The 23,137-nt window shown below is 39.5% G+C and overlaps 1 protein-coding gene across 1 annotated transcript in view; it reads right to left on the reverse strand.

The window, feature by feature from the left end:
* Nucleotides 1-23,137, reverse strand: part of DNAJC3 (DnaJ heat shock protein family (Hsp40) member C3) — a 39,759-nt gene continuing 16,622 nt past the window's right edge. Inside the window, exons 5-12 of the mRNA XM_075138351.1 lie at nucleotides 17,374-17,526; nucleotides 15,877-16,058; nucleotides 13,723-13,842; nucleotides 11,812-11,917; nucleotides 11,581-11,701; nucleotides 6,388-6,520; nucleotides 5,413-5,561; nucleotides 1-3,083 (exon numbers count right to left, since the gene is read on the reverse strand). Of these exons, the coding sequence (XP_074994452.1) occupies nucleotides 2,926-3,083; nucleotides 5,413-5,561; nucleotides 6,388-6,520; nucleotides 11,581-11,701; nucleotides 11,812-11,917; nucleotides 13,723-13,842; nucleotides 15,877-16,058; nucleotides 17,374-17,526 (1,122 nt within the window). The 3' untranslated portion in view covers nucleotides 1-2,925. The remainder of the gene's footprint in view (nucleotides 3,084-5,412; nucleotides 5,562-6,387; nucleotides 6,521-11,580; nucleotides 11,702-11,811; nucleotides 11,918-13,722; nucleotides 13,843-15,876; nucleotides 16,059-17,373; nucleotides 17,527-23,137) is intronic.

Raw genomic sequence — 23,137 nt, forward strand, 5'->3', positions numbered from 1 at the left:
ATTATTGCACTACAGACACCCACTAATAAATAAAAAGGCAAATTCAGCTTCCTTGTACATCGCTTTCACCATTAACACTCAGCGTGTTACCAGCACTTCATTTTCTAAAGTCACATCGGGGAATGCATCACCGTATCTGGAGAGCCTTGAAATGTAAACGCTTTCTTTTTAACACAACTTTGTCTTTCTGTATTCTCAGAAGTACCTTAGAGCTAACAGCCAGCATCGGCTCCCTTAAAAACAGCACTGGAGTGGTAACACTTCTTGTAACCAGCAGCTGCTTAATATTGGAAAGCCTTGTTCTCCATTGCCATTCTTTGTTTTTGTTTTCAAGACACTGTCTTCCACAGAAGGAATCTATGAACATTAATCATCTTCCTTCTTCTACGGACTACATTCAAGCCTTTTTTTTTCCTTAATATGCAATTTTCCCTTTCCCATTCATTCTCAAAATAAACATAATCCTTTTTGTTCCTGACTGCTTCCAGTGTACAGCAGAACTGTCCATTGCCTTAGAGAAACAAATACGCACTGCTCTAACATCAGTGCCTCGTATGAATAATTTACTCATGAGGGACCATCTCATTCCTTCCCTTAAAGGAAAAAAAAAACAAAAAAAAAACCAGGAAACAATTTTCTCAGCTATAGCTTTTAAAAGAGAGAAGGGAGAGGGACGAGAACAAAAAAGCTGAACAAGGGTAGTCCTTTAAAAGAAGATGTACCATCTCTAGCACTTCCCTGGCACACAAACATAGCTGTCTCTGGTATTTATTGTGACTTCCTGAAACTGAACAACACTCCTGTATGTACAAAATATGACATATTGCTTACACTGGTCACTCAGTATTAATTTAAAAACAGCCCCTTCTGTAGTGAACAAGGCAATATAAAAGTGTTTATACAGAGCAATGACTCTCACACAAACCGGTACACCACCCAGCCCGCAGCACGCGGGGTCGGGTCTGGCTCGCCCCTCAGGGACAGGGGGCTGACGGCAGCCAAGAGAGGCCATTGTACGTGAAAGCTACCTACCCATCTTTTACTTACTGTGAGCAAAAAGCAGGTGCGCAGAGAGCTGTCTGCATCAGCTGATACCACGGGGTAACAGGTTATTTATTGTGCGCCAAGTTCCTATGTCTGAGCCCTAGAGGTCCTATGAGAACCATGCCAGCCTATAACGGCGTGAACAGCGTCCTGAGCATCTTCTACAGGGTTTAAGCAAAAAGCTTTCAGACAGGTCAAAAGCAGAAGATGAACTTCTGGAGTCATTCAACTTGGAAAATATCTGACACTGGAGTTCAACAGGCTGCTGGGGTGTTTTTGTACCATACCACATACGCTCTTCAGCTTGAAGATAAATTTCTACTGAACAAACACTGACCTTTAAATTGCTGTTGAAAAACACTTCACGAAGCCACATGGCCTCACAATTATGTTTGTAAAGTACTTGAGGCAGGAGACAAGGGTTATGCTTCAATAGCAACTCCACTTACAGTAATAAAACCCCCACTTTCAGACTGAAGGCCTTATTTGCTAATTTCATTTGTTTTACTGACGCTGCTTATGCTTTTCAAATGCCATGAGTTGAAGTGAGAGACGATTCCTATCAACTGATTACTGTTTTCCAGTTAAAATTCAATCAAGAAAACATTGGTGAACTGTAATTCTTGCATTCTAAGAAAATGGCTGCTGATGAAACTCATCAGTAATTACGATATATTCGGTTACAGAATGAGAAGACTGTTCACTCAGAGCAGCTACAGTCCTGGTAATACCTCACATGGCATTCACACAGTTCGATCAATACACCAAACCAATTTTAGCTACGTGCATATAGAAAAAATAAACTAGGCTTTTGGCTAATGGGAAGTTGGTTCCCCTTTTTGCACACAGGCAGTTGTTTTTGCAGTACTGGGGCTATTACACAAAGCAAAATTACTTCAAACAACTTCACATAGTATTAACTCACTGTTGCAACCCCCAGCAGAAATGAAGTCGTATTATGGGGTAAGGCTAGAGTTAATATTGTATTCCTACAGTCTGCAGTACACTCGCCTCACAACCTCTATCGGTTCTGAGTTTATGTACAGAGAAGTAACAAATTGCTGCATAGTCGGGGAAATGTCACATCAAATTTTTTGCTCAAATCTCAAGCAGGTATTTTGTTAAAGTGCAAACTACTCAAAAATCTAAACATCCCAAATCACATTCAGAAAAAGTCTGTTGAAAAACATCAGGTATTTTTTTTTTTTACTTTCATATTTGACAATTACCACCAAGGAAATCATTCCAATTAATTTCAGGTTAATGAATAAAGTGAGCAGACATTTTCAAATACAATTACTTACACGCGATCTTCCTTCAGAGCGATTGTTCAGACTCATTCAGTACGCAGCCTCTTCACCCTGCCTATGGCACTGCCAACAGTAATACATCAGGTGGTCACTAGGGTTTCCTTTTAAGAATACCGAGAGATGAATCATTCTGCTGAGCACAATGACTAACAATTTGTTAACGTAGAGACTATTGTAACTACCCTTTCCACGTTTATTAGGCCTGATTCAGAAAAATATTTACATGCATTTTTATCTTTAAGCATATACTTGAGTCCTAAATTTATGTTTAAGTGTTGTCCTAAGTAGCCTCTTACTGTTTTTTCCATCCATAGGAATAAACACGTCCTGCATATCCACAACAAATACATAGGCAGTAACAACCCCCCCCAGCCAGTACGAGTTTGTCAAGTTCCCCACAAAGCAAACCTTCTGAATGCTAAAAGAAAGAAGGAGCTTTCTTCTAGTGCAGTAAGACTCTCGGTTAAGGACAACATTAGAAATTAAGATTTTGGGTCTTGAAGTGACAGACTTTTTATTTTTCAACGAATTAAGTAAAAAACAGCAGCAGCCACCAGAAACAGTCTTGGCTCTAACTGAAGTGAAATTTGAATGTAAATGGTCCTCCTCCAGAACCAAAGGGGTTGAATCCTTGCCACGTGTTCCAGTTCCTGTGGAAAGGGTTGCCCCCACCTTGCTGACTCTCCGCATCCAGTGGGTCCTCTCCCGCATCAAACTTCCGCCTCATTTCTGGAGGAAACAAAACCAAGGTGGAATCACGGCACAGTAGTTAGGGCAGTAAAACCAATTCAGAACCCCCCCAGGCCAGAGAGGTGTGATTATCACTTGTATTGGTAGCACCTGTAGAACCCAATTTGAGTTTTTCAAAGCTGTCCAGGAGACTGGCAGAGAAGAGACTAACTCTGTGAAAACACTGTACGAAAAACTTCAAACAAGTCATTTAGTTTAGAACAAGGCAAGACAGTACCTGGTTGCCCAATAGGACAGGTATGAATTTCAACTGGGACAGGACAGTTGCACTTTGACCAACTGCATCCCACAAGTAATTGGAACATTTTGTCCCTGATGAGTTTATTGGACCTATTCTCTCATAGCTGCACTCACTCAGGATAGTCCCAGGACAGACCATGCTGTATCCTGCCAATTCTTCGCAACCAGTAAATTCCAGTATTAATCATTCAGCAACAGCACAAAAGTCAGCATGCATAGCCCCAAACATTTTCAGTCTTCTCCATTCAGGCAGACACCTGTCTAGGGGACAGCAGTTTGGAGGCAGAAAGCATGTTCTTTAAGTAGTTTTGTCCAGCGGGGACAAAGTTGAAAGCCTTCCCCAAGACCCACAGACAAGTCATGGGCTACACCACTACTCTTTATTTACACCCGCATATAACTTTCAAGCAGCCTGCAAGCACCACAAGGTTTTTGATCACCTGGCACTTTTTCAGGACACCCATTTTATCAAGGCAAAGAAGGGAAGCAAAGGAGTTAGGGGGGAATCATGAGACTGGCTGGGGGAGGAATGTGGAAGACGGCACCAAGTACACCAAAGATAATAAGCTTGCAGATCAAAGCTCAGAGATTCAGAAGTCCACAGGCTTTATAGTTTTTCTTTACATAACCAACATGGTCACTAGAGCCAGAAAGTGACCTGGGAAAAATATGAAAGGAGAGAATGTCATTGCAGTAAGAAGAGATGGAAAGCAATACAGATGGCATTGCAAAAGCCAAATATGACCGGTATTACTTTTCTTGCCCAGTCGGTTTGACAGGAATGGTAAACATGACATAAGAAACAGTGTCAAGGAGAAAGTACATGAACATATCCTGGAGATGTTGACAGGGCAAAGAGCATCTCAAACGCTCCCAGTATATACATCTCCTAATTTGTGTTCATAATGATGAACAAAGATCACATTAACACAGAAAAAGGTTTTCTGACCAGAAGTGCTTGTAATGCAGTTCATCATTCTCAGATCCCTCCTTCCATCAAGAAAGTCTGAGCCCATCTGCTTAATTATCACTTAGATGATCCTGAACAGTTGAAGATAAAAACAGGAGCCTCTGATGTCTACATCTTTTATGTGCTTCTCTCTTTCCAGTGACCATATAGGAACAGTTTAAAGACAAGAACTCAAGAACTTAACAAAGGGCTCTGGTTGAGGAGGGTTTTTTTTGTTTGGGGGGGTGTGGGGGTGTGTGTGTGTGTGCTGTTTTTTGGGGTTTTGTTCAGGGGTTTTTTTGTGTTTTTTTTTTGTTGTTGTTGCTGTTGTTTTGTTTTTAAGAAGGAGGCGAGATAACCACACCACCCTGTTTTTTACTACATTCTTGAAACTAAATGGTCCAACCCCTTCTGTTCATCTCTTGGCAAGACAGACATCAGTTCTCCTAGTCACAGGGTCTCCCAGGAGAGTGACCGCATTCTTCACTTTTTTCTCCTCCTCCACAGCTGACCAGCAAACAGCCAGACCTGCAGGTCTTCTTGCTCCTAGGGACTGGGCTGGCCCCAGGTGCCTGGCCATAGACCAGCAGCGAGGGCATCCTCTCCCTCAGGCCAACAGGAACCGAGAAGTCAGTCCCCTGCCCTCGGGGAAATGCTCTGTTTGCACAACACATCTAGGCTTTGATACACACAACAAGCGCCAATTTTGAGGGCTTCTCTGGAGTACTTTAGGTGCTGTTATAATCTAAATGTAGTTTGCAGTACAACTCTAGGTAGAAGGAGACAGCCACATGCTTAAAGTAAGCATCTCCAGAGTTAATCAATCCTGGAAATCTCTGCAAGATGATATCATAAAGAAACCTTTGAAATAATAATTTTTATTTTACTTTAAACAAGAGTCTCTGAAACACAATAAATAATTCCAAATTTACATCTGACTTCATGCAACAGATTGGATGCAAGTATTAGCGCACTGCTTTCTCAAGATTGATAAGGGGAGAAAGGGAAAAAGGGGAACTGTAATGCTTGTTATGACTTACACTTGCTGTATTTTTACATTACTGTAAAAAAGTAATTAAAAAAAAAAAAATGAAGTCACTGCATAAGAACAATCATTACCTGGGTCAGTGAGGACTTCTTTAGCAGCTGCTATATCAATGAATTTTTTCTCTGCTTTCTTCTTTTCTTCCTCACTCTGGAAGTTATCAGGATGCCACTGGGATGCCAGCTTTCTGTAAGCTTTTATGATTTCTTGCTTTCGAGCATTTCTGGATGGATGAAGTTATAGATAAAATTTTCTAATTGTTCATATGCCACTCTAGTGAATCTACAGGTTTATTTTAAACACTGAGACAGTAATTAAGGGCATCAGGAAAATTATGAGTTAGTTAACCTTCTGCAGGTGGCACTGCAGATTCTTCACACAAAAAACAGAGGAAGCAGGTTGCAACTTTAAACGAAGATTACTCACTCTTTCCTTCATCACCCATTTACTGTCTTTGGAAAGATGCTACTGCCAGCTATTATGCAGAATACAGTTCCCAGTCTGAAGAATTTACAGTCAGGTGAGTAACAAAAAGCACAAAGAGTAGAGATCAAATTAGTTTACGATTGGAAGGATGACCAACAGTAGTTCAGAACTGGACATTTGTTTGGTCCTCTTTAGAAGGAGAAGACATTAGTTTCTCAAGGTTAATGGCAGAAGTATTTTAGATACCTTTCAATTAGTCCTCTCAAACTCTTCCAATCTATCATACTATCTGCCACAATTTTATTTTCTGTTGCTTTCAGTAATTCTTTCTACTCATTTCTTCCCCAATTCGTTCACCTGACTCGATCATCTATACTAAGAATTTCTTGCCAAGGGATTTATTTCCTTCCTTCCCAATGTTGTTGTTTCATTCTTTCTAAAGGAATTGTAAACAAATGCAACTTAAAAGCTGAACACTGCTAAACCAGTACAGTAGAAAAGTGAAGGTAGCAAGATACAGGACAAAAACTAACACCCAGCAGAACAAAATCAAGTCATCAGCCCTAGATGTCCTGGTTTAATAACCAACTTTCACATCATAATCTCAGATATTAATATCTCACCTTTTCACTCCTAAGATTTTATAGTAATCCCTCTTCTGTGATTGCTTCAGCATCCTCTGGGCACGTTCTAGCCCCTCCCGAATCTGCTGGTCATTTTCACTATTGGCTTGAGCAGTCTCATAGTCTTTAATAGCTTTTATAAAAAAAGTGAATGAAAAAAGTTTACACAAATCTTTACAAACTTCAAGTTAAAGAACTCAACCACTCACCAAAACTGAAGTTTTGCTATTACCATATATGAACAGCAAAACTTTTATTTCAACTTGCCATGGTTTTTTTCGAAATTAGAAAACCTTGGAGTAGAGGAGATTCATTTTCACATATAAATTAGGTAATTTTCTTTCTTTAGATACATCACACTTTTTGGAAAGGAAGAACGAAGGTTACTAGCGGCAGGTCAGAACACTCTCTAGATGTTACAACAGTCACATGGATGAACATAACAAGCATGTAGGACTGGGACGAAACAGAAATCAAGAAGCAAGTTTCAGTGACCAGTACTTGAAGAGCCCACTGCACAATGTTAGTCCCCTACATTGCTGTTCAACTGAAGGATGCATTATACAGAGTCTTTAAATTAATATTCCTCCTTCTCCCACAGTCTGTACTCAGTCAACACGATAGAAAGCCTCTTACTCTTTAATGACAATAAAGATGGATTTCAGATTACCAATAAGTTCATACTGTCAGTGAAAGACAAATATTCACTTTTTATGCCTCTGCATAATATGCAGAGTTATATTTTAAGGTTTTTTTTTCCAAAGGCATGCTCTTGCTTTTATTTCAAGAGCTGCATTTCTCAGGAATGAAAGCAAGAGAAGTGCTGTAACACATTCATGAATTTTTAAGAAATTCCAGGTCTACACTTTTTTTTTCTTTTAAGTAAACTATATTACTATTGTAAGTGGTGACTGAATGCTTAAGACACCAAGTTTAAATATTCTTTGATATCAAGATTTATCAAGGGAAGCAACTGTTGAAGTCTTTAATGAGACTGCTCTTTCACTGTTATAATCCTCAAAGTCTCATTTGCAGATCCAAGTCTCCCAGGTTTCTCAAGTTAGACAAAGTACTTGCATCAGATTATTTCCAAGCAGATGCTATTTCTCAGCAGGTGTTACATTTGTTTTTCACTGTTTCTGAGCAAGACAGCAGGAAGTGCTAATGAATTTGTATTACCCAGACATCTGATACCACTGCAATCTTGTTTTGGTTATTGAAAAAAAAAAAATTCCAAAAAGTATTTCCAGTGCCCCAATAATTTCATATGCTATTACAAACAAAACAAAATTTCTATTCATTTTCACATCACTGGACACTGTCATTTGCTGCTTGAACAAAGCATTTTTGCTTCTGCTGATATTTTTAATAATTTGTCTAGTCATTTAAAAAAACAAACGGGAGTGTACACTAATGCGTGTGCCCAATATATGCTGCCGAAACTGATAAAAATAATGAAAATGCAGGGATTTCATTATGCTGCTTTACTGCTCCAATAATTTTAAGCACCAGCATACTTAATCTGCTTCATGTAATAATGGGAGGTCCCATCACAATGTCCTGCCAAATGCAGATCAGATTGCTCAGCTTCACTGAGCACCACATCGTCTACAGCATGCACCACTGCTGGAAACCAAGCTGCTCAGGGGTCAAGTATTTGCAATGACAGTACTAGATTTCTCTTTTTTTAAAGTGACTCCCTTATTTAAAGGCTGCAAGTATTAAGCATATGGGAAGGTATGTTTTTTAGTGCTGCTCAACGCAGAGGTAATGCACCCAGCACACCTGATGACATTTTGCACTTTCTCTCAGTTGGAAGAGACTTCAATTTTGATGGTACTCTCCAGGGTAGGAACTCTCCTCTTTCAGAGAGCTAGTCGCTCTCCCCACTTGAGGGGTGAGGGTTGGAAGCAGGTGGAAGCAGGATGACAGCTTCCTGACCACAAGTAGTTTGCTATGAAACCAGGAGACTTATTACTAATTCACAGTATGTCAAGTGAGATATTTAATCAATTCTTCTCAGTCACTGTTTCTAAAAGCACTAGTACCTCACAAACCAACACAAGAATCACTGCTGCTTCTTACTGGCCTACTATTTCAGAGAGCATCCTTTCTTCCTTTCATCCTGTCCCATGACATGAAAGGAACAATCAGTTTCCAGTATCACTTTCAATTTAAATACTTTAGGCAAATCTAACTCTCCTTTCAATACAAGAGTCTTCACAATCTCTCAAATAGTAATCACATCATATCTCTAAACACCTTTGCTGGCTTTCCTATCTTGCCTGCATCTTTAAAACAGAGTGACCAAGATTGGCCATTATTCCATATGCAGAATTAATCTCCTATCAAACACGAGTAATTGCAGACAACCTATGCCCATGCCAACTGTGTTAGAGGAATAACCGAACCAGTTATGCTCTTACTGAAATAGGGACCGTTTCCTCTACAGTAGTGGGGGGGGAGGGGAAGAAAAAAAAAGAAGGAGGATGTCCTGACCAATTTTGAAACAGCAAGGTGGCTTTTTTCCTTTCAACAAAACTTGTGCTGTATACTTTAGACAGACTCCTGAGGGAAGCCAGGAAAGGAGTCATTACACATCTGTCTCTAGAGAAGCCCTGGATCCCACGTGATTATAAAGTAATTAAAACCATTTGATGGGAATCAGAACTCAGCTATACATACTGAAGTGCATCTTGAACATTTAACAATAATCGCCTTCAAAGTTCTGAATTACAAGTCTTTCCTGTCTTTAAACAGGAAAATAGGTGCCTCCAGCTTGAAATTTTCTTGAGGGAAGAACGAGAATCAGTTTGCCCCTTTAAATACGAGACTACAATTTTAATTGCTCTACTGTTCTCTACAGCAGAGAGAAATCAGCCATCATTTTATAGCAGTCAAAACTGAAGGATAAGTGAAGACACCTTCAGGCAGACTAACATTAATGGACTATGATACTGTTCATGGAGGCTGTGTTGGAAGGCAGAGTGTAACTACAGCCACCTCACTACTGTCAAGGGCAGGAAGAAGGCAGGGGGTATGCTAAACAACAGAGATTTGGAGGAGCACAGTTCCGCTCTAGCATGGTTGTCCATTCAGAACTAGGCTAGGCCAAGCCCAGCAGGCGCCAGCCCAGAAATAAGCTCTCCCAGATCCCAGGTGTGTCCTCTCTGTGTTTCCTTATATCCCATCATAGGGAGGCATTTGCTCCAGCACAAGACCAAGTTGGCTCTGTGCATTCGTGCAGGACCTTGTTACAAAACTTTTTTTTTCCCTCTGATTTGCAAGAGTTGCCAGATTCTCTCACCCTAGAGCAACCAGAAGGAGATGAGGATTTAATAGAAGATAATGTTAGAAAGATCCCAATTGAGATTCATCAATTTCAAGAAAACGAACAGATCAATTCTGTCCACTATTAAGAAGCAAAAGGTACATCTAAGAGGACTCACAGCAGGGCCTGTTTGGCCTGCCCCTCTCTGTACCCTCCTCTAAGCTGAAGATTCATATACCTTAAGGGGAAAAAATAATTGTAAATTTTCTTTGGGTTCCCCTTTTGCTGATAATCCTTCCTCTTAAATCAAAAATCTTTGTACAAGCTGTAATCTATGTAGATTTGTATTCTGTACCTTTAACTATTTTTAGGGAAGTGGGGTTTTTTTATTCATTTGTAAATCTACTTTTCCCAACACCGACTGAGCTTACTTCCACTGTACTGAAGTACAAGAAAAGATGGGGAAATGCCCAAAGGGGGCCTCATCACTGTGAAATCTTCTTGAGCTTTACTTTTAGGTTGACACTGCAGTTCTAAACAATCAAAAGATGGAAAAACATTATCCAAAGAAAAACAGAAAGACAGTTTTTCCTCACACTTTGGTTTTTTTTTTTTTTTTAAGCAATCCCTTTGTACAAAGGTCATCAGTTCGCCAAAATGCTGTTGTCTTCCACCCTTTTTCTTACAAGGAGGAAGAAGGCTCGCCAGCCTCAGCAAAGAGCGTCTAGGACTAGGTCTCTTCAGAGGTACAAAGTTTACAGGGCTGATGAAGAGGACTGCCTAAAACCATACCAGTCCTCTTTATGCCATGTTTTCATTTGAGTCAAGGTGACCTAAAAAAAGAACAAAATAGGTATCTCGGTTTTGAAGTGAACTTCAAGAGGTGAGCAATATAATCTCTCAGTGATTAATTTCTCAAAAAGACAAAAAAAATCTGAGCGTGCTATTAATGAGAACAGCTGCCTTCATGAATGTTTAAATCGAAAAGATTTTTTTTGTTCAGTTGTAAAGCAAAAGATCCAGTACCAGAATACAGAAAAAGAAAATTGTCCTATGAGTACTAAAATTAATGGAACTAGTTTTCTGCAGTTTTAAAGCATACAAGACCTTTCCCTCATCACATTTGACTGAAACAGCCCAGTGCTTCAAAAACTGCTGCATGACTGAGCACGGGGGTGGAACAGACAGATTGTCCAAATTTTCTTCTTAAGCCTGGTGTCTTGTGGAAATGAGATTCACTAAATTAAGTTTTGAAGATATTTTTAATAGCACATTAGCATTAGTACTCTTAAAGAAGCCAGGTAACAACATAATGGTGTACTCAGAGACACCCATTATTCAGTCCGTACTTTCCAAGGCTGTAGATGGGACCATGTAACAATACGCATTTTACGGAAACCCCATATGGAAAATGCAGCCTCAGGAGTAGAATCAGTTTTCTGCTCTTAGCAGCACTACAGAGACCCACAGAGGTGAAACAATGGCTGTTACCCTCCTCTGCCCTCAACATATGCTAGAGGATAGAACAGTATTGTCTCATGCTACCATCTAAAGACATTAAAATGGAGTTCCTAAAATGGATTTACAGCAACCCTAACTATAATTACCTTTTATCTCTAAATGCAATTGTCTGACATTGCTGATTATATAAAATGTGTTTGAGTAAGCTGTACAGTCTCATAAAACATCCTGAACATAGCCCACTGTTGTAAAGACGACTCCACTGTAGATAAAACAAGTACATTCCACTTATACTAATCAAGACAAAATTACCAGCAGATATTTTTATAAATCTGCAACTACCATGCTGATTAGGGATAACAACATAGTGTAGAATCAGAGCGCATGTTAAAATTTTTTGAAACACTGACTGCATTTTCAATGCCCACAAAAAAGTATGTGCAAACTGCATGCAACCATACCTTCTTCATACAGATCTTCCAGCAAATAAGCTTCTGCTCTGTCTTTCAGGGCATTCACATTGGTTGGTTCCAGTTGCAGAACTTCCGTACAAACTTTTATGGCTTCTGGAGCCTGCTGATTCTAGAGAGGACAAAGTAAAACAAAATTAATGTAGTTGTGGGGATTTTGGGTTTTTTTGTTTGTTTGTTTGTTTTAAAGAAATTTACAGAAAGAAATAGAAGCAGAATTACCTTTGATAAACAGTGGCAGATCCTTTCTTTGGCACGAGTAGCATAAATTGGGACTTCTGGCTCGGTTTTCGTTACAGAATCGTATTTATTGATAGCATCTTCATACCTGTTTATATCATAAAGATAAGCATAATATCATGAAATGTAATAGCTATTTCAGGGTGTTGTGATTTATTTACAAATTTTGAAATTCACAGATTTTCACATCCTTCTAGCAATGTACCTCAACTTTAATAGTCTTCAAGGTGTGGTGTGAGACAACAGTATGAAGAAAACTTTCAGCCACTTCAAGAATTACATCCCCATTCCCTTTTCTGTGCTATGAGACAGAAGAGCAGGCACTATGCCTGGCAGGCTTTTGCAGAAGATAACAACTACCATCCCTCAGTGTGCACAGACCACGGTCTCTAGACTTGCTTCCTGTCCAACACGCCACTCTGCACTTGGAAAAAAGCATCTCCCTCTCCGATATCTGAGATGGTCTAAGACTGGAGTCTTGCTGCGAGCACTGTACTATTTGCATTTCTTGGTACAAAAAAGAAAAAAGTTCTTTATGCCAGCTTGAATTGAGCAGTTGTTTTCTCCCTTCCTTCTTCTCCACAAGTCACACAGTAAAATGTATTTTTGCTGTGAAGGTTTCAAAGATACTAAAGTACCATGGTTTGCATAAGAAATGGATTAGAACATTCACCTAAAAATGCAAGTGTGTGATTGAACCCATGGGTTGGCACAAGGTAGGAGAAATTCAAGCTCTCAGAAGACTCCCTGAAAATGTGCTGATACTGGATTAAATAGAAGACTACAGTGAAAAGAGTCCAAACAGACTGCTGACTTAAAACTGTCTTCAGTTGCGCTGATTCACATTCCTGATGTACTTCATTTAAAAAAGCCACCTTGACAATGTTTAATCATTTGTTAGGGGTCCTTACAGTTGAATGTTGTGTGCTTGGGAACACGTAAAACAAATAAAGCAAGAAATAGAAGAATACAGAGGCACTGTCTATCACTTAACAGGGAGCATGAAAAAAGCCCAGTCAGATCCACCTTTGCTATCAAGGCACTGCAGAGTTACGAAGTGGTTTTAGTCTAAAGATGGGGTCCTTTAATCACAGAATAGTTGAGGTTGGAAGGACTTCTGGAGGTCATCTGGTTCAACCCCCCTGCTCAAGCAGGGCCATCTAGAGAAGGTTGCCCAGGACCGTGTCCAGATGTATTCTGAGTATCTCCAAAGTGGGAAGACTCCACAACCTCTGTGGGCAACCTGCACCAGTGGAAACGAGGGGATGGTGGGAAGCATTTCCTTATGTTCAAATGGAATTTCCTGTTTCAGTTTGCGCCCATTGCCTCTGGTCCTGTCACCGGCCACCACTGAAATAGCCTAGCTCCACTCTCTTTTCATCCTCCCTTCAGGTATTTATATACATTGATGAGATCACCCTGTAGCAGAGAAGGCTCAGGGAGAACAGTCCCAGCTATCTCAGCCTTTCCTCACAGGAGAGAGATGCTCCAGTCCCTCCATCATCTTAGTGGCACTTCGCTGGACTCTCAGTAGCTTCATCTCCCTTGTACTGGGGAGCTCAGCACGCCAGATGTGGCCTCACCAGTGCTGAGTAATAATATATGAGAGCTGACAAATATTATCCCTATCTTGGTCTTACTACCTGCTCCACAAAGAAGTTAAGTATGCCAACAGAAGACAGTGGCATCAGAAGGAATCAGAATAGAATTGTCACTATGTAAGTCAATATTTATTTTAATTGTAATTTGAGAGCTGTGTTCAGTTATCCACTTCAACTCACAGATGCAAAAAGCATCACTTAATCAACTCCTCAATCAATAATAAGTTGGCACCTCAGTAGTGATTTCCCCCCTCCCCCCTTTTTTTTTTTTAATACAGCAGTGAACACTTACCTGCCTTCTCTGATTAATTCCTCTGCTGACTCGATCTGCTTATTGAGTTTCTTTACTTGCTTATAGAGAGAGAAGCATTGCTTATGGTCTTGGTCCAGTTTCAGACACTCCCGGACTTCACTTCTCACAGGGAGGTAGGGAGGGGAAAAAAAAAACAAAACACAAAACAGAAAGACATCACCACACATTATGAAATTGCACTTAAGAGACACGATGCAGCATTTATAAGCTGTCCAGAACAACAAGTGATATCTTCACACAACCTCTCCCTTCATCCAAAAATGAATTTAAAGTGAGACAAAAAAAGATGTCTTCCAGAACATACAGGGATATTTGTCTGGTTTTGTTTTTAATTATTTTGTATTGCCAAATATGCAAAGATTGAGAATTGTTACATTAATAACTGACTAAACAGCAGAAGAAAAATATACCCTGGGAAAGAAATTATATTCAGCAGTTATCAGATACAATTGTTTGTGATTTTCCTATATATTTAACTCAGCTATATTACAAAATACCTATGTAGAAGTATATTTTATGCTGCCTGAAACAAAGCTCAGCTAAGACCCAAACCTCCTCTCGATGGAATATGGGCCAAGCCTGCACCTGACTTTTCACTGTGAAGACTGTTTAATCAGACTCTGATTAGGGCAGATACCTCTTAAAACAGTCAAAAGTCTTTAAAAAAACCTCCAGAATGCAATCATATGAAGGAATAAAAGTTTTGTATCATATAGAGTCATCATAGTACAACCAAGGTGTTATTTTCAGAAAGAGATCACAAAATCTTCTTTTGTTCCTAAGCACAGACAAAAATATCTATTATTTGAAAATCATTAAGCCTGTAAAGGTAAGAGGAAGAAACTAAGGGAAGGACAAGATTAATCACACAGCAAGTCCAAGAGCTATGAACTTTGTTAGTATATCTTATGCTCGGGGGGCGGGGGGGAGAGAAGGATAAAGAAAAGAGGCTTATACCTTCATTCTCTTATCATTCTGTTCTTCAACAGCTCTCCCAATTGTACTTACAACAATCTTAAGATTTGGTTATTAACAGAGGAAGTCCATGTGTGGATTTCACAGGAAAAAAAATACCACCTATTCTTGAAATCACTAGTGACTAAGTGATGGTCAGCTACCACAAGTCACCACAGAAGCGACCTATGAGCTCCAGAGATTAAGTATATGCTGGAAAGGGGATCCCTAATGCAAACCAATTAGTTATTTGGCGTTTACTTTTGCCCAGCTCTAAAATTTATTTTTGTAGTTATAATCACATGCAGTTTCCATCTACCAGCCTTTGTCATACACTGCCAAGAAAAGAAACTCAGGCTTTTTCAGCTCCCTTCACCTCTTACTGAACAGATTGTGAAGCAGAAACCGTATTGGAAGGAGTTTGGAGATGCAGGTAGTGCATCTGAGACGACGAGCTGCACAGAAACCACTTGTGTGCAAAAAGAAGGATTATACCATCTGTCCAGCTGAGCACAGAGTATGAAGTAAACAGTCCGGATTGGACAAGGGCAGTTATCTGCAGGACTGACTAGGGATGTATGGGCATAACACCTTAAACTTAACTGAATATGAATAAAGGCAGGACGTTATCAAAAAATCATCCAAAATACTGGACACTGCAGGAATGAAAGATTGACAGCTCTGCATCCCCAGCTCCTCATAGTTGGATGCTCCTGCACCTTTTATTTATTCTTAAGGTAACCTTTTGTTTTCACTCTTGAAAATAAAAATCTAGCCCTAAGACTTAATGCATACATTTTTTGTTTACATTGTAAACTTAACTTGAATGGAGGTTCAAGGTCAAAAAAAGGCTCCACCAAAGTAAGTTTAGAGAAGCACTTTCTTCTAGGATGGAGAAATACAATAAAGACTGTAAATGTAAGCAACTCTGATGGACCTGCACTATGGCTTCTATATAAGTAAACAAGATCCTAGGAACCATCAACGGCTGGTCTGCCAAGAATGGTGCCTTCACTGCCAGTTCTTAGCTTCTAGAAAGGAGCTTCCTTTATCAGATACAGACCAGAGCTGCTACTCTATCCAAAAACCAGACAACACATATATTTCACAGTTTATCATGAACTATATCATCACGTTTTCTATCTTAATTATAATGACTACAGCAAACAGTAAAATTACCTGAGTGATAGTTCATGGTCCCCCAGCTGATAATATATTCTGCTGATTTTATAGAACGCTTCAGTGTTATCATTCTTTAATTTGGCAGCAGCTTTCAAGTCACTAATGGCTTTGCTTGGTTCCCCTTCCTTTATATAACACTCAGCTCGAAGCTCCCGTAGCTCTGCATCCCAAACACAAACCTTGAGAAATCAAAATTAAAGCTTGTTTTTGGTCCATAACACTTCACTTCTTTTCCTCCCCAACAAAAGAAAAATCCCATTTAATTTCATTTTGCCAACTGCAATAGCATAAGGTCCAAGCTGCACGCAGAGCGCATGAAATTAGCATCTCTGCTTCCTGGTGGATGCTGTGATGCACCTGCCCAAAGAGAAAACAAAGGCCTGAAAAATTTGTAAATGATTCAATGAGCTCATGCAGGGAGATGAATTAAATCTACTGGCACTGCTTAAACTGGGACAGTCTGTTGAGCCTCCAGGGAAGGATATCAGAATCATAAATTATTATATCTTCCCAAAAGAATAGGGGTAATGAGCAGCAAAGACCAAGCTGTCAGTTGTCCTCTAGAAAGAAGCCTGTGGGTAAGATTCAGTTACACAAGATTTGACCTTAGTATCTGGATTTTAAAGATCTATACAGAAGTAACAATATCACAGTATAGCAAGAATAATTCCTTAAAAGGAACTGCCTATCATAATTCATTTTAAAGAATTTATTCTGGGTCTTATCATTTGTTGGTAAACCATCTTTTTAGAGAATGAGGCTTTTCGCTTTTCCACATTCCCTCCCCATAAACAAACTCCCATACTTTGGCAATTTCTTCACCAAAAGCTAGAATGTTGTAAATTCCAAGTCAACAGTGTTAATTTGTATGTGAAGAGTCATAGCAGTTAACTGTCTCTTAATACACATTCCTATATGACACATAAAATGCCCACATGATTGAATTATTTACACTTATATTATCAGCCTACCTATACTGATTAAGATTCAACAAATACAGATATCTAAGGAACAAGCTGAAAATCCAGATAGCTACGTACATTTTTAACTTAGTGGTTTTTTAATCTTTTGTTATTCATTTTCTCAAGACAAAAATTGCCTGCATATAGGCAACGAAAAATCTAGATAAAAAAATCTACACCTCCTATATTTGGCAAAACTTCCTTGGTTTGAGAACAACTTTTTCCCCAGCTTCCCCAAGAACACTGAACTGTGGAAAAATGGGAAGTATAATCAAGAAAGTTATCCGTAACAGAAGTTTGGCTGAAGTTGTATCTTTAACCCTAACTACAATCTATTATTTTGACTTTTTTGCAGCTAACGCTCAGCATTCTCCACTCTCCAACTTCATTACGGACTCATGGTGCTCAGCAAAACTGAGCCAATTATACCAAGTGTTTTCACATCAGTGAAAAAGTTATTAAACAAAAATACACAGATGTCAGACAGGAGCTCTTACTTCCCTTTCACAGTACCATTTTACTTAACACTTACTGCCAAGATTTCATCAAGAAGAGAAATAGCGGCTTCGTAATCCTCTTGCTGGTAGGCAGATAATGCTTGTGAATGCAGGCGCTGTAGCTCATCAGACTTTGTCAGCTGAGTCTGGGCTTCTTTTTCCTCATTATTGCTAGGATTGGATTTGAGCTGCAAACATTAACAAAGAGAGAGCCTTAAATGCTTGTTCAAGGATCTCTTTTTGTCCCATTAATAATCACATTATGGAGAACTGACTAAAGCTGCAAATACAGCAAAATTAGTTTTAAAATTCCACTAGAAATGTTTCCAACTCCTAACCTCAGAAAAAGAAAGACATTTTTAGCTTCAGTAAGAGCTGTCAGAAGTCAGAGACATTTAATCCCACAACCCTCCTGCTTGATCATTTACCATTGGACACATCACACACAACAGTTGTTGTCGTCCCCCGCCATCCCCTGGAGGCCGTGGACCTCTCAATTGTAGCCTAGTTAATTCATCTCTCCGCAGACAGTTATTAAACACTGGATTCCCCAGCATCAGTAGAAAGTAAATCCACTTGGCATAATCACATATCTCACTTTAAGCACAATACTTATTTAAAAATTCATGACAGAAACAAATGCAACATGTCACAGATAGTATTACTGTAAAGCTGTGTTTCTTGTATTTTCCCCAGAAAGAGTGGCTGCAGCAGCAAGTTAAGATGGGGGGAAGGCTTAACTGGGATCAGCTGGGAATTTATGCACTTTGCTTCATGTGTAGTTTTAAAAAAGTCTAAAGTTTTGGCTACAAAGACTCTCATTTCTCAAACCCCTCTCTCTGAGCAAGTAGAAGGGGTTACATTGTACTTGCCTTCATTTGTTTAGGCAGCTTTTTATTTTCAAAGGAAATAAAAAAAAAAACCAAACAAAATCTCTCACAGACAACTTTGCTACCACCCAGGAAGACTCACATGGGCCAGGAAGAATCTCAGTCATTCCCTTGCAAAGCCAGGGAGTCATTTGTAAAATTAGAGGAGTTTGAATAAGGCACTGGCTTCACATTTGCTGCTGATCAGAATGACTTCCAAAGTTTTAAAAGGGACAGATCAGCAGGACTTGCCTTTTGTTTGTTTGTTTGCTTTAAAAATCAAGACTTGCAATACCTAGCATTTTATACACAGAATGTTGACTAAAGTTACTGAGTCCTCAAAGTCATCCAGTACCTTTTCATTCCTCCTTTATCTCAAAGTGGCCCCTTCCCTTTTTCTCATCACCAAGTTCTTCAAACGCTCATATTTTGTGCTTAAGTCTCTAATGTAATTCAACAACATCAGCCCTCAGAACTCCTTTAACAAAATTTGCCCTGGTTCTAACACTTCAGTATATGAAAGGAAGAAGCCTAAATGCAACATCAAAAACATGCACAGGTCCCACCTCTGTCTTAGATTCTTCATTTAAAGTCTTTTTGAATCTTATGCAGTTGTTTCATTTTACTCTGGCAAAAATCAAGTTGTACTTTGACCTGAAAATTCTCCTTTATCCCCTACACTGTCTTTCAGCAAGAGGAGAGGAATGTGATCAAAAAGTTTTCTTCTTTATAGGCTAATTCCTAACACATGTCCCAGAAAGCTTTTCTTCTGGTTAGAACAGAAACTCTGCCTATAAGACCCTGATGCTGTGCATCTTTTTTCCCCCCCAAATCTGGAGCTTGTAGTAGAGGCAAATTTCTGCACCTGTAATTTTAAAAGTTCCAAGACTACAAAATTTCTGAAGTTCTGAACTGTTTAGTTCCAGCTGACTTGCTTAATTTTCTCCCTCAATTTCTCAGCATTTTCCTCTCTTTTGCTACAGTCAAGCTTTATGCTTCCATTTAAACTCCTTAGACACACAGTATGTTTCTTGTAATTTATTTGGAGCAGTGTTACAATCATACAGACAAGTCCAATAATAACAACAATCATTTAAGTGAAACATCCCAGAAAATTTTAGGTAGTACAAACTGTTCAGTTAACAAAGAAAGGGAAACTTTTCAAGCTATCAAACTGTGATGCAGTTGTCTGACACTCTCATTTTGGTTTACTTCCCAATTTTTTTGCGTCTTTTTGCCCTGTGATCAGAGGACTGTCACATCACTATCAATAATGGATCACATTTCAATAATTCCTCCTTTTCCTGTGGAGCAGTAAGCTTGGAGGTGACAAGTCAGAACAACTGCTTGCACTAAGTGTGCTAGATTTCCAAGAAAGGAGCAAAGTACTAAAAAACCCTTCAGCTGAATTTAATACAGGTCCAAGTCAAACCTAACACTCCTCTACATGCTTCATCAATGGCCTCAAAGCACTAAGTCAGAAGCTATGCTCTGCTCAGGTCTGTTGGACAAGCACACTGCTACTGGTGAACCTGTTCTCAGCACAGCATCCTTTGCTGTCTTCGAGGTTTACTGCATTTGGATTAGAACACTAAATTAGTTACAGTTTAAGTTGCAGCAACAAGAGCTAGCCATCTGTCACAGCAGCTTTCATTCACTACCAACCCCACCCCCCCCACCCCCCCCCAAACCTGCACATAATTCCTTTACAGAAAACGAAGGCCAGTATACAGGAATGGCTTTGTTACTGTAAGTAATTCTCTATCATAGATTCACTACTATAGGTGCTGCTTTATTTTATAGCCTAGTCTCAGTATAGGGGAGAAACACACCCTAAGATAAGCAAAACCCCACTTTTTCCCCCCAAGTGAGCAAGATTAAAGGGAACAAAATCATCATCCCCACTCAATTTATCAAGCTGAGCTTTGTGGTGGTGCATTTTCTCCCACCTCTCCTGGGCCGCTTGTTGATCTCAGAAACTCCTGGGAAACCTCAGCCTTGGTGTATTGAGTCTGGCAGCTGAGCACTCCTTGACCATATCAGAAACTCTGCATAGCTGAGGTTGGGAACATACCCCTGCTGCCAGGCCCAGGTGTCATCTTATCTGAGTCATAGCTCAAGTGGAACAACACTGAAACCCTGAGAATTCTTTAGTAATTACCACCTGGGACTGCGGCCAGGATGGAAATTTATGGATGACTAAAGCCAATCACCTTGCAAACCTATGAACGGTAGTCCTAAGCGAGACCCTTTGACTTCTCTGGGACCGTAGCAGGCTGCATCCAGCACCTCCCTCTGAGTGGGACACCTCTCAGCGCTTGCAACGTCTTGAGCCAGCAATATTCGGAGGCCCGTCATCCAACAGGACCCGGGCTGAAACTCTTCATTTCGAAGCTCAAACCTCGCCCGTCGAGAAATGCCGAGACATTTTACGGGAATATTTCTTCACCGAACTCGAGGGGTACCTTTTGTACATTTATATATATGTATTTCTGTCTGTGTGTGTGAACTAATAGTAAGCATAATCTGTAATTAAGTCATGATGGTAGCAGACTCTACCAACGCTTTGTAAATATTAAATTAGTTAATGATTAAGCGCTGCTAAAACTGTGAATGAACCCTAGACTTGTGCTAAACACATATAATCCCTTAGACAAAAACCATCAACCAAGTCTGAAACTAGATTGGATCCAGCCACACCTAAGCTCCATCAGGAGTTTAGAGAGCAACTGAATCTCTGAATCTCGTGACTCAACGGGAGGGTCTCCCTTACCCTTTTCATCCTCGGTCTCTAAGTAAATCATTCTAGCCCAATTTTGACTCGATTTTTCTTGACATGTTTCATCTGTGTAGTAAGTAATAGAGTGGATCTTGCCATCGAACTCTATTAGGTCACACCTTTATAAATCTCTATTAAAATCACTTTCTGCTAATACCTTTGACAGTGATTGTTTAAGCGGCTTCTAAACCACTCATTCGCGACAAGCTTTAAAAGCATTTGCACGTGTATCTATCTTTCTCCCCACTACTGTCAGTGAGGAAGTTGGCTTCTTCCAGAACTTATCGCAAGGACTTGACTAAAAGCTTTGCAACATTACCTTGCTGCACCCAGGACAGCGGGAAAAGGTATTAGTAGTTCATTTCACAAAACCCAGCATTTTTCTGGCATCTAGAAAGTGCTTAGATCATTTCTGTTCAAAGTAGGCAACCTTGGAATGGCTGCCTTGCGTTTGCAGTCAAACATCAAGTATTTAGAAGTTTTCTGATGGGAAAAGCATTTTAACAATCTAAACAATTCATGCTGGTTTTCAAGAAGCAACATAATCCTCCCTCCAAACCTGCCATACTTCATTGTATTTCACAAGTCCGGCAACACAACCTTTCTAACCATACAGAGAAGTTACACCAGCCACCCACAAGGCTACCTGAAAAATACAATGCAGCACTACTTCAGAAAAATACTGTTAACAAGAGGCCATTGATACACCCAAACTGGTATATCAGCAGTGACAAAACACTGAAGAGAAACCAATGTTTAACTACGCAGGATCCATTTGCATTTTGTTTTGGATGCTGCAATCCTGAAGATGCCATGTGCCAGTCTGAATTAATTAATATATTTCAGTGTGTTGCACCTACATATATCTTAACAGTTATGCTTTCTGGATCAGCAATATGCTTTTTATTTAGCAAAGCTTTACAACATTATCTGTTACCATGCTAAAAAAGGATTCCCAAACACAGAACACTTACAGGAGACAGAACTGGAAATCATGAACATCGAGCAAGTGCCTCCTGCCTATTAAGTTCAGTAAGGACTTTTCGCTTCATGATCTTTTTTTCAGAAGTATAGGAAAGAGTTACAAAACATGGCTAAGCTAATTCAATGGCTTACCATGACCTGCCCTGCTTTCCAGCTACGTAGTCCTACATCTTCCTTTGCAACAGCCCATTAACAATACCAGAAAAGGTTGGGCATTTAACACAGGAATCCTAATGAAGAACAGTTACAGCCACCTTGAGAAAAAAAGCAACTCAAAATCCATACTCTCAAAGAGTATAGATTAAAGATATACAGGCAATTCATCTGTAGCATTTGAGTATCTTAGTACTTATTATAAACAGACACTATCAACTTGAAAAACTCGTACATACTGTTGTTTAAAAACCAAAATATTGTTAAAAAACCCAAAATGTTATAGACACACTGCTTCTATAACTTGCTTATAGTGGTCCAGCACCACTAACATAGGCCTTCATCTACACATTCTAAAGCTGTTTTATTTTCTTGTTTTTCACAGTGGTAAATACACAGACAATGAAAAGAAACTGATTAGGCTTGTGAAAAACATTCTGAGGGGAACTGAACGAACCTCCATGGTTATCTAAGACCAAGACATCCATGCACTCAAGAACAGTGCACAAAGGAAAGCTCTGCACTGGCAAAGCAATATTAATATATTACCTAATGGTAACACAACTATGATGTTAGACAGATGAGAAAAAAAAGGAAATATTTAAATACCTTTTATTCTTTACCCAGGAAGCTACAGATGATCACAGTACCACAGAGGAATGTATTTGGAAACAATCTAATGTTACTTTGATCTGGACACGAGAGCTTCAAATACCCAACCCAAGCTTGCCTTGTAACTTACTCAAATAGGTTAACTTACAGTGCCATAAGATGGTCTCCTCCACCTACATCCAAAATAGTATTATTACACATACCAACCAACCATGGAAAACTATTGTCCAGTGTATTTTGCAACACCCAAGTGCTTCTCTAGATTAAAAAACAAGACTTTGCAGATGTACAGTGCTCAGTCACTTGGTCTTGGCTGACATCTAGTGGAGCTGGGAGTGGCTCCTTCCAGTTTCCAGCTTTTAAGCGTTTATGCTTCCAAGGGAGATAGAATTGCATATTTAA

Source organism: Calonectris borealis, chromosome 1, assembly GCF_964195595.1.
Source record: "Calonectris borealis chromosome 1, bCalBor7.hap1.2, whole genome shotgun sequence".
In the NCBI taxonomy this organism is placed as follows: domain Eukaryota; kingdom Metazoa; phylum Chordata; class Aves; order Procellariiformes; family Procellariidae; genus Calonectris; species Calonectris borealis.